Source organism: Furipterus horrens, unplaced genomic scaffold, assembly GCF_987537825.1.
Source record: "Furipterus horrens unplaced genomic scaffold, mFurHor1.1.pri manual_scaffold_4, whole genome shotgun sequence".
Taxonomy (NCBI): Eukaryota; Metazoa; Chordata; class Mammalia; order Chiroptera; family Furipteridae; genus Furipterus; species Furipterus horrens.
This window is the reverse complement of record NW_028327174.1, coordinates 51,300,782-51,313,268: the sequence shown is the minus strand read 5'-3', so window position 1 is coordinate 51,313,268 and position 12,487 is coordinate 51,300,782. Positions and strand designations below refer to the sequence as shown.

The 12,487-nt window shown below is 37.4% G+C and overlaps 1 protein-coding gene and 1 non-coding gene across 6 annotated transcripts in view; one reads left to right on the top strand and one right to left on the bottom strand.

Annotated features, from left to right (window-relative positions):
- Positions 1–1,392: 1,392 nt before the first annotated feature.
- The window catches only part of ATF1 (activating transcription factor 1), a 77,159-nt gene continuing 66,064 nt past the window's right edge, over positions 1,393–12,487 (bottom strand). For 3 of the 5 annotated variants that reach the window (XM_090273152.1, XM_090273154.1, XM_090273155.1), the window contains one exon: positions 2,710–2,860. In XM_090273152.1, the coding sequence (XP_090129278.1) occupies positions 2,774–2,860 (87 nt within the window). In that variant the 3' untranslated portion in view covers positions 2,710–2,773. Of the gene's footprint in view, positions 2,861–12,487 lie in introns of all 5 variants that reach the window. The other 2 variants (XM_090273153.1, XM_090273157.1) reach the window with 1 other exon arrangement.
- On the top strand, positions 10,287–10,433 carry LOC150011748 (small nucleolar RNA SNORA79). The gene has a single exon (XR_016511036.1). It is a non-coding gene; the product is annotated as a small nucleolar RNA SNORA79 (small nucleolar RNA).

Genomic DNA, 12,487 nt, shown 5'->3' with positions numbered 1-12,487 from the left:
GAAGCCTAGTAAAATTTCACTCACTTTATTTCATTTATAGCATCTTCTCTGGAAATGTTGAACTGCCAATTATGTCTAATTCCAAGCCATAATACATACTTTATATCCTCCCTATGTCCACATATTCTAACTAGAGAAACACATAGCTTTAACCAACAACTGCGATATAATAATTGCTGAATGAATAAACAAATATATTAAGACTTCTGAAGCTCTAAGGCATGCCCATTTCTCATTCTTTGCTCAATAAAATTAAAGGGATGCCTTACATGCTCAAGATGCATTCACGGGCAATGTGTTTCCATCAATATAATACATAAATTAATAAACTGATAATAAATTTATGAAAAATAGTAAATTGAGCTAAGACAGTAATTTCACTTGTCTGTTGAACTTATGAAGTCTAATTCAGGTTTGGATTGTAATCACCTTTAAAATCCCGTAAGCCTGACAGTGGACTCAAATTAGAAAACCCCGAGGAATAACGTGGTACCAGGATCCTCGGCGGCCTGCCCATGTCTGTTACACACAGCAAGACTAGACAGCTCGACAGAGTGAGCAAGACCCTGTACCAGAAGTCTGCAGGCAGAGGGGTTTACAGATACTTGTGAATGCCCAGCTGTTAAGGCACTAAAGATTAGACTATCTCTGTTTCACCCAAGCATGACATCTACCGAATATATTATCTTTAAAAACACTAACCCCTTACTTCCTCCTATTCTTCAGGCTAATGTGCCACTAGTTTAAGACTTGTAATTGCTGTAAGTAATTCCACTGGGGACTAAACTTTCTTCCTTCTCATAAACTGCCAAGTAAATGGAGTCCCCATTTAAAAGATCCCATTAATGAAATGTTTCATTAGGTTTAATCACAGATTTATCAATTAGGTTAAGATTTCAATGTTAACGGGCTCCCTTAACCATATCCTAAACACTTGTAGAACAAAAAAATCTCACTACCTTTAGTTTATTATTATTGGTTCTTTAAAAAAAAATTATTTATCTATTTTTAGAGAGGGGAAGGGAGGGAGAAAGGGAGAGAAACATCGATGTGTGAGAGATACATCAATCTGTTGCCTCTCACAGGCCCCCATCTGGGTACCTGGCCTGCAACCCAGGCACATGCCCCGAATGGGAATCAAACTGGCAACCTTTTTTGGTTTGCAGGACGATGCCCAATCCACCAAGGTGCACCAGTCAGGGCTGTAATTGGTTCTGAATGAATCAAAATATACACGCATATTCACTCTCAAAACAAGTTATACAGATCAGAATTGTAAATTTGTCCTCGTTTTAGAACTAGAAATGTGTTAATTTAGTATAATTAACAGAATGGCTATCAGGAAGCATGTCATTTATATATCAAGCAATACATTTTACATTCAGCAAACAATTTTATCAGATGTCCTTTAATTTCATAGACAACAATATGATACATATTGTGTAAGAAGCACACAACTGTTTCGCAGTACAATTTCAAAGTGTATAGAAATTGGAATACAGAAGTTGAAACACTGGTGTACTGATAGCATTTGTGAACTCTGAAAAAACTGCATACAAAACTTAGAATCCAGATATTAGCCAATCTGAACCTTTACTTCCCATAATAGAAAAATGATACTGTGAGATGCAAAATATTTTTTTTACTAAACAAACTATATAAACATTTAAAATTATCATTAAAAACTCAACTTTAGAATTTATAAAGATTAGCTATAAAAATATATTGGCAGTCACTTTTATAAATGTACCATTCACTACGTTACAAAATAGTCTCTAACATAAAATTGCTTTGATAACTACTATTTAGAATCTGATAAACCTTACATTAAATTGATTATAAAATCCTCTTGAAAAACTTTGGTACACATCTTCAGAAGGTTTTTAAAAAATACTTTCATATCACCTCAAGGGCCTGTAAACATTCCATTCTATTAAAGCACAACAGAGTAAGTAATGTATATTCAACTGCATAATAGATTCAAACACAATTTGTTATATATGTGTAGGAAATCAGCATTTCCAGAATAACCCAAAAACAAACTTTTGAACAGCTCTTCTCCATTCTGATAAAAAATGTTACAAAAACACCGTAACCCCATTCATGTACCTTAGATGCTTGTTAGGACAAGACCTCAGAAATTGTTTAACCCAGTCTTAAAAACTCTCAAGTCCAATAAACAAACTAAAAAACCCATTTAAAAGATTTGATAATAGAACAAGTATAATCAGAACACATAATTATTTATATTTAGTTATGTATTAGCTTTTCTTTTATATTTGTAACTCAGATTTTATTGGCAGAAATAAAATACACATATGCACACAATTGAAAAAAATAAATTTTAGGAAACAGTAAGAAATGCAAACCTATAGGGTAAGTTGATAAAATAAATCAAACTTCATCTTATCTGCCATTTTTAGATGATTGACAACTACTGTTATTTAGAAAATTCAAATTGGTGAAAGTTCAATTCCTGCTTCTTGAGTATGCTGAGTTTTTTCAGCGCTTCCAGTTGTGCTGGCATCTTCCGTGAGACCACTTTCCACTTTATCCTTTGTCACCAGATCTCTTGCATAAGATGTTTAATCTTTCAGTTGCAAAAGCCTAAATAAAAGCTTCATGTTTGACCTTTTAATTTATAAAACTCTACTAAAAAGAAAAAAATCCATCTAATTTTTAGGCAAGTCCACAAAGTATTTTCTTTCTTAAGAATCAAACACTTTTATGGGAATAAAGATCCTTCAAAGTTTTTAACTCTTCTATTAGAGTTTTATTTTGATTTTCCAGGACTGCAACTCGATTCTCCAGGCATTTGACATATTCTTTCTTCTTTCTGCGACATTCTCGAGCAGCTTCTCTAAATATGAGCATTAAAAACCAATGTTAGGGATAAAATTCACCTTTAAGTGGTAAATGCACTTTAGCAATTTTCCCTGCTTACCTTTTTTTCATTAAAAAGATTAAGGTATCATTCATATACAGTGAAAATAGATCCTGTGTATAACTATTAGTTTTGGCAAATGCACATACCTGTATAATATACACATCTATCAGAAAGAAATTTTTATTGTCCCAGAAAGTTCTCTCATGTCTGTTCCTGGTCAGTCCTCTCCCCTAGCAACTATTGCCTGATTTTATCATCATAAATGAAGTTTTTTCTAATCTATAATTTCATACAACAGTTACACAATGTGTACTCCTGTGTGTGGTCTCCTTTCATTCAGTATATTTTTGAGGCTCATTCATGTTTCTGTGTGCTGGTTTGTTCCCTTATATTTTCCACCATATCTCACTGTATGAATATCACCACAATTTGCTGATACATTGTCTTGGGCTGTTTCTGTATGTTCTTGTGCTAGTCTCTGTGAACAGATGTCCTATTTCTCTTGGATAAATACCAAGGAGTGAAATTTATGGGTCCTCTGCTTAATTTTTGACTCACAGGTTCTTTAATTTTAATTTGCCAAATAAAAATTTCTCAATTTTATTGTATTAGGTTCAAACAGTGCTTGATAGTCATTTTGTACATATTCTCTTAAAATATTTCTATGAAGTCATACAAGTTGTATACATAGATAGAAGTAAAAATTATTTTGAGTATACTATGTACTGTAGATATTATCTGCAGCTTGCTTTTTTTACACACACTGTTTCTATGTTGGTACATAAATTTTTGCCATGTGGACATTTTGTTATTATTTTTCATTTCCCTAGCTACTAATGAGATGAGCATTTTTCAAAAATTTTATTGGTCTTTTAGGTCTGCTTTTATGTTAAATTGCCTATTTATATTCTTTGTCCCTTTATACCTTTTGGCCATTTTATAATGAAAAATTATTAGAAAGATAACGTAAGAACTTTCTGTGCATTATACACATTGTATTAATCCTTTGCCTGGTTTAACTATTTTCAATCATTTTACTTCTCATATTTTTATATCTCGTGTCATAAATGCTCTTTAGTCTCTCTTTTTCTTGGCTTAAGTTAAAATGCCATGCACTATGTTTCTTTATAAATTTTACCTCAGAAATTTTGCTTTATTTTCACAATTTAGTCTTTAATTCATCTGGAATTATTTTTGTTCCTGGCATAAAATTATAGGAATCCAATGTAATTTTCCTTCCAAATGTAGTATTTTGTATCTCTTATTAAATAAGCCTTCCTTCACAAGTGTACTTAACTAGCGCAACAAGCTATTTCTGGCCTCTCTATGCAGTTTGCTGATGTCATTGCTCCTTCGCTGACACCAAGTTTTGATTACAGTGGCTTTAGAGTACGTTTCAATGCCTGACAAGTCAAAGTAACCTCTTTCTGTTCCTGACCATTCTCTAATACTTATTTCTTACATGTAAACTTTTGCTTACTTTCTCCAATTCTATAAAGATTGACAAAGATTCTAATTTGAATCCCATTAAATTTATATGATTTGTGGAAGAATTATATTAACTATCTTCATCAAAGAACATAATATTTTCTATTTGTTCAGGTAGTTTTACCCCTCAATAAGCTTTTAAAAATGTGGATTCTGTGCCTTTCCTGTTAAATTTACTGAGTATTTTATGACTTTTGTCACTAATCTGAACGTAATATTACTTTCCATTATTTCCAAGATGGTAATTCATAGTAAAAAAAAAAAAACCACCTTACTAAATTTTCTTATAAATTACTGTAGTTTAAATTTTTTTATGTAGTACATACCAAAGATTATATGTGGTATAGAAGTTATGAAGCATAAATATGAACATATGTGAACTCAATACCCAGCTTACCGTGAGAAAATATTACTCACACTGTTGAAGGGCCCTCTGTGCTTTTCCCTGATTCCATCCATACCCCTGCCTCTTACCCAGAAGCAGTTACCAGCTTCAGTCTTTTATGTATCTTTATAGTTTCAGTACATATGTGTATGCCCCTAAATTATGTATTATTTATTTTTTAATTATACTTTTATTGAGTATGCTATTAGTTGTCCCAAGTTTTCCCCTGTTGTTTCCCTCTACCCAGCACCCCCCACTCCCTCAGGCAATCCCCCCATCACTGTTCATGTCCATGGGCCATGTGTAAGTTCTTTGGCTACTCCATTTCCTATACTGCACTTTACAACCCCGTGGCTATTCTGTGACTACCTACCTGTACTTCTTAATCCTGTCACCTGTTCACCCACTTTCCCACATCCCCCTCTCATCTGGCAACCATCAAAACACTCTCCCCATACGCATGATTCTGTCTCTGTTCTTCTTGTTTGCTCAGTTTGTTTCTTAGATTAAATTGTTGATAGATATATTTTTATTGCCATTTTATTGTTCAGTGTTAAGTCCCTTTAACATTTCATATAATAATGATTTGGTGAAGATGAACTCCTTTAGTTTTTTCTTGTCTGGGAAGCTCTTTATCTGCCCTTTGATTCTAAATGATAGCTTTGCTGGGTAGAGCAATCAGGGCTGTAGGTCCCTGCTTTTAGTGGCTTTGCAGGCTAGAAGGGATTGGTAAAAAATATTCAAAAGTTTCTTTTGAGAAATCAGCTGGCAGTCTTATGGGAACTCCCCTGTAGGTAACTAACTGCTTTTCTCTTGCTACTCTTAAGATTCTCTCTTTATCTTTAATCTTTGGTATTTTAATTATGGTGTGTCTTGGAGGGGGCCTCTTTGCATCCATCTTGTTTGGGACTCTGTGCTTCCTGGACTTGCATGTCTATTTCCTTCACCAAATTAGGTAAGTTTTCTTTCATTATTTTTTCAAATACATTTCCAATTTCTTTCTCTTCTGGCAAATCTATGATGCAAATGTTGGACCTCTTGAAGTTGTCCCAGAGGCTGCTTATACTATCCCCCTTTTTTTGGATTTTTTTTTCTTCTTGTTCTGATTGGCTGTTTTTAGCTTCCTTATGTTCCAAATCATTGATGTGATTATCGTCTTCATCCACTCTACTGTTGTTTCCCTGTAAATTGTGCTTTATTTCAATTAGTGTATCCTTCATTTCTGAACTGGATCTTTTTTTTATGCTATTGAGGGCCTCACTAAGTTCCTTGAGCACCCTTTATAACTGGTTTTTTGAACTCTGCATCTGATAGATTGCTTATCTGCATTTAGCTCTTTTTTCAGGAGTTCGATCTGTTCTTTTGTTTGGGTCATGTTTCTTTGTCTCTTTGTTTTGGCAGCCTCCTTGTTCCCTGTGTTTGTTTCTATGTATTAGGTAGAACTGCTTTGACTCTGTGTCTTGGTAGCATGGCCTAACATAGCAGTTGTCTTGTAGGGTCCAGTAACACAGCTTTCTCTACCACCCAAGTTGGGTACTTGAGGTGCGCCCTTCTTGTGGGCTGAGTACACAGTCTTGGTTGCTGTTGGCAGGTCAGTGGGAGGGATTTACCAGGCCAGTCAGCTGCAAAGACTGGCTGTAACCACTGAGCACCAACCTTCGCCCTCTAATGGAGGATCAGCTATGCAGGGTGGTGGTGCTCCTAAGTGGTCTGTAGCTGTCCATTGGGTGCACAGGCCCTAGGGTTTCCCAGGTGGTGCAGGGCAAGGTCAGCCCTGTCCTGTGTTTTGCCGCGGGCCGCCGTGCTTGAGCTGTAAAGCAATCTGAGGTGGCTGCTACTTATGTTGGGCTTGGAGATTCCTAGGGGAAGCCAAGCCGTGAATCTAAGCTCTACTGTAGTGCCAGGCTGGGAGCCTCACTAAGGCAAGCTGTTGCTTGTTTGAGAGGATTTAGGAAGTTGTGAAGCATGAGCCAGAACCAGCCATTCTAAGGGAAAGCAGTTTGAGTTGGGTGGGGCAGAGTTCTCTGGGGACCTCCAACCCCGTGATTTAGCCAGGTTGATGGGGTCTCACATATGGCACCAGCTTGACTGCTAAGTCTGGATGGATGTGGTTTCCTTAATTCTGTAGTTGTCAGACTTCCTTTCAACTCCATTTCTGATGGTTCTGAGTGAAAGTTATTCTGTAGTTTAGTTGTAATTTTGAGGTCATTGTACAAAGAAGCGAGCCGTGTTTACCTATGCCACCATCTTGACTGGAAGTCCAGGCTATTATTTCTCCTAAATAATGTATCATTTAGTTTACTTATTTTCTAAAATTTATAAAATATCACCCTTTATGTATGCTGTTGCAACTTGCTTTTTTCTAATATTTATTCATGATATTGTGATCATTCACCCCATCATTACAAATGAACAATATTAAATTGTACACATTGAATCAAAATTTATGTACCTGTTATTGATCGTTATTTAGATTGTTTCCTGATTTCTGCTGCCCTGAACATTCTTATGTGTACTTCCTACAAAAGTCTCTCTCAGTCACATACACAGAGTAAAACAGCTGAGTCACAGGGCACATCCAAGTCAATTGTACAAGATAAGGGCCAATTAGTTTACAAAGTGGCTGCACCAATTTACAATCCCTTAAGCAGTGAGTTTCACTGTTCAAATCCCTGCCAGCTCCCGGTGGGGGTGGGGATAAATGGTACTTAAAGTGTGTAGTATTAATTTGCATTTCTTTGATTATAATCATTTGTGTTTTCTGAGAAATGCTTATTTATTTTGCCAACTTTTTTTTCCCATTGGGTTGTCTTTTTTCTTACAAGATCTTTATATTTTTCCAAACAAATCTTTATTTTGGGTAGGTATGTTCCAAATATCTTCTATAGGTCTGAAGCTTATATTTTTACTAATTTTTATTTTACTTATCTTTTAACGAAGTTACTGATTTTAATGGGTATTCATTAATCTTCTATTTTAATGTTAGTGTGTGCTGTTTTAAGGGATATTTCCCTATATCTGAAACCATGAGGTGCTATATTTTCACCTAAAAGTTTTAAAATATCATCTTTTTATGTTTTTAATCCTTCTGGGATGATTTGCATATGGTGTGAGGAAGAAATCTAGTCTTTTCCCACATATTAACTAATTATCCTAGCGCCATTTATTGGAGAGTCCATCCTTCTCCTATACCTGCCCTATTTGTCGTATCAGGATTTTACATGTTCACGGATTTGTTTCTGAGCTCTCTGTCACTGGTCATTTTGTTTATCTCAATGCCAGTACCACACTATTTAATTACCACAACTTTATTTAATACTCTATTATCGCCTCACCTTATTTTTGTCTGGAATATTTTGGCTGTTCTTGGCCCTCTACTCTTTATAAGTTTTAGTATCTACTGGTTAAGTTCTTCAGACAACCTGTTTGGATTTTGATTGGAACTGCATTGAGTCTATGGATCAACTGGGGAAAAAAAGTCATCTTTATAATATGGAGTTCCCATATCTATGGACATAGTGTATTTCTCCACTTACTTATATCTTCCTTAATGTCTTCCAGAAACATTTTATAATATTTTCCGTAAATGCCCTGGATATCTTTTGTTATATTTATTTTCAGGTATTTTATTTGTTGATAACATGCCTTTTAAACAATTATTTACCAAACTCTTTATTGCTGATGTAAAGAAATGCAATTGATTTCTGAAAACTGATTTTATATTGAGGAACCTTAAAAACTCATTACTTCTAATAATTTTCCTGTAAATCCATGTGGATCCTTTATCTTTTTCTAAGATTTTATTTTTAGAGACAGAGAAAGGGAGGGAGAAAGAGAGGGAGAGAAACATCGATCGATCAACTGCCTCTTGTACATGCCCCTCCTGGGGACAAAACACGCAACCCAGGCATGTGCCCTGGCTGGGAATTAAACTTGCAACCTTTCCCTTTGGGGGACGACACCCAACCAACTGGGTCACACCAGTCTTGGGTTTTTTTGAATAGGCAATTATATAAAAAAATAGTAATAGCTTGGTTTTGTTCACTGTCTCAATAATTGGGCAATATTCCAACTACTAATCAGAAAAGTCAGACTTCTGGCCAAGATGGAGGCCTAGACAGACACCCTGGGTCTCCCTCCACAACTAAGAAGGAATACAACTACCTCAAAACTAGAAACAACTAGAAGTTCCAGAAAATCAAGCTGCATGAAGTCCAGCAAACAAAGATATAAAGAAGAAATACTCATCCAGACAGGTAGGAGGGGCAGAGAGGATGTGGTGTGGTGGTGGCAGCAGCAGCAGCAGGCCGGCAGAAAGCGCAGTTACACGTTTTAAAAAGTCAGGAAGGACACCTGGGGAGCTTTCCCAGCTCCTGACCAGACCCTGCAAATCATGGTCCCAGTGTTGGGGAAAATCAAGCCTCATTGCTTCTGACTGTGCGAACCAGTGGGGTTTGAGGCGAAGGAGGAAACTGCCTGTCTCTCAGCAGAGTCCGCTTGTTTAAAGGGCCCCCACGGTCCTAGAACGTCCACAGACCCACCCACTCTGGGAACAACGGCCTGGGCAGCAGCTAGAGGGGCGCCAGTCCCATACAGAAGTGGGAGAGGTGCCTGGAAAAGGGGTGAGTGCTGAGCAAGTGACATTGTTCCCTCTCAGACCCCTCCCCTGCATACAGCGCCACAACGTGGTGAAATGGGTAGCCCTGTACTGACGAATACCTAAGGCTCCGCCTCCTATAACGTAAGAGGTGCCACAGCCCCTGCCAAAATCACAGAGGCAAACACAGAAAGATAAGGAGACAGAGAAGTATGACCCAGAAGCGGGGGAAGATCGAGGTCCCAGTGGCACAACTGAGCAAGGAGCAAACAGACAGCACGCCTAAGGGATGAGGAGATAAGACAACAGATGCACAGTTTACGGCACTGGTGATTAGGGTGCTCACAACTCTGACACCAAAGATTAAATAGGACAGGGAAAGAATGGAGGCTATCCTGGTTGAAATGAAGGAAAATCCATATGAAATAAGTGGTGAAGGAGAGGAAACCAGGGTTCAAATCAACAAATTGGAACATAATGAAGAAACAAACAGTCAACCAGTACAAAAGGAGGAAATGAGAATTTAAAAAAATAAGGAGAGGCTTAGAAACCTCTGGGGCAGCTATCAACATGCCAACATCTGAATCACAGGGTTGCCAGAAGGTGAAGAGGGAGAGCAAGAAATTGAAAAATTATGCGAAAAAGTAATGCAGGAAAACTTCGCTAATTTGGGGAAGAAAATGGACGTACGGGTCCAGGAAGCACAGAGAGTTCCAAACAAACTAGACCCAGGGAGGACCACACCAAGACACTTTATAATCAAAATGCCAAAGGTTAAGGGTAAAGAGAGAATCTTAAAAGCAGCAAGAGAGAAGAGAATTACTTACAAATGAGTACCTGTAAGACTGTCAGCTGATTTCTCAAAAGAAACTCTGCAGGCAAGAAGAGACTGGCAGGATATACTCAAAAGTGGTGAAAAGCAAGGCCCTTGATGGCTGTTCCTCTCACTACTTGGAGCCTTAGGTAGTGGGATTTTAGTTCATCATATATCTAAGCTGACTTGTCTTCACTCAGAGCACCATGGGACAGGTTGGCTGTCCATTAGTGCCTTCTGATTTTTGCAGAGTCAAACAATTACAAAAAAAAAAAAAAGAAAAGCAAGGCCCTACAACTAAGATGACTCTATCCAGCAAAGCTGTCATTCAGAATGGAAGGGCTTCCCACACAAAGTAAAGCTGAAGGAAGTTCATCATCACCAAGCCATTATTATATGAAATGTTAAAGGAACTTATTTAAGAAAAAGAATATAAAAACTATGAACATTAAAATGAAAACAGTATCACAGCTATCAACAACAGAAGCTAGGGAATGGAAACAAAGGTAAACTAAGCAGACAGCTAGAGAGGGAACAGAATCATGGGTATGGGGTGCATGTGGGGGGAGGGCAGCAGGGAGGGGGATGGGGGAGAGGGAGGGAAATGGTGCAGGGATTAAGAAGCATGGTAGGAGGGAGGGGACTAGACGGGGATGTTGAGAAGAGCTTTATGCACAACCCGTGGACATGGACTAAGGGTGGGGGACTGCTGGAGGGAGGGGAGCAAAAGGAAAAGAAATTGGGACAACTGTAACAGCATAATCAATAAAACATACAAAAAAAATTTTTTTAAATCAGAAAAGTATTCCTAGAGTTGTAAAAAATGGAAGAGTTGGCAGTGGGATGGCACCAGTGCAGTGAGACTTTACTTAGGTTCAGTAACCTCAGTACTTGAGTTCTGGCTAAGAAAGAATTCAGTGTCAAGACTCAAACTGTAAGAGGAAGTTTATTTAGAAAGTTACTAATGTAGAAGAAATGGGCTTAGGAAGCAAACTAGAGGCAAAGGGGGCCCTTGGAGCTTAGGAGAAAGAGAGGCAAGGAAAATGCTCCTGGGGAAGGGGGTGGGGAGAGGGGCAGGTGTGTTCCACAGAGAGAGCTGCCACCTCTGTCATTTAAATCCTTGTGATCCCCAGCCCCCCACTTTTCCTGTTTTACTAAACTGGCAAGAGTTTCTAGTACAAACTAATTCTTTTTGAAGTTCTCAAATAAACAGTCTGTAGATAATTCTGGATATTCTAAGCAGATGAATACAGTATTCCCTCTCTTACCACGGGTATTACGTTCCGACGCCCCAGTGAAGTAGGGACCTTACATTTATTCTACACTCTTAAACCTACGTAACTTTAACAACATTCGTATACAGTACCATAAAATACTGCAATATAATGAAAAATCCATGATAAATAAGTAAATGTACTATTTAAAAAATCTCGTGATACAGTGAGGCCGCGACAAGGGAACCGCGATATAGAGAGGGACTACTGTGTATCTTTACTAATAACAGGTTTATTTTTTCCAATTTTAAAAATCACTTTATGGTCTCTTGGTCTTTGATAATTTTCAAAGACATCTTTTTCTTTAAATACATATACTTTCCCTTTCTCCATTAGATAATTGAAGATTTTACAAAACTCGTTTTCTGCTTTTCCTGCTGACTCTTGCTCCTGAAAGGCAGTGTAGTATATCTAAAACTCTGGATTCTGAAACGTGGACACATCAGTTTAAATCCGGCCTCACCTACTAAGCAATGTAAACTCGGACAAGTAACTTAACCTCTCTAGACCTTAGTTTCCTCATCTCTAAAAGAGGTTGGGGGAGGCGGAATAATATTATTTATACTACAAAGATTTTTGTGAAAATCATATAAGGGTTTAGCACATATCATGATGGAGGCCTAATTCCTTGGGTAGTTGGTGACTTTTCAACTCGTATTTGTTAGAACTCGATGTATGAAAATTCATTAAAGCCTGTGTTGAGATTGCTTTCTTCCGAGCAACTGGGGACCAATGGATCCGAACCCATTTTAAAATTATAATTCTAAGCTTACAGGCAGAGCACTTCTTGGGCTTTGACCTCATGATCTAGCTTCCCAGTTTGCACAGAAAGGTCCCAGGCTCTGTCCCTAGTTTCCTTTGCATACTAAAGCTCTACCAATCACAAAGACCTAAATTTATCGCCAGGTTATACAGGGGCTGCGTCAATGTTTATTAACCTAATGGTCTTGTTCTTCTGGTTCATTCCTAACCTCAAAAGAATTCTCTGACTTTACTGCACACTCACCCAATCATTTAAAAATACATTTTTATATTTTATCAA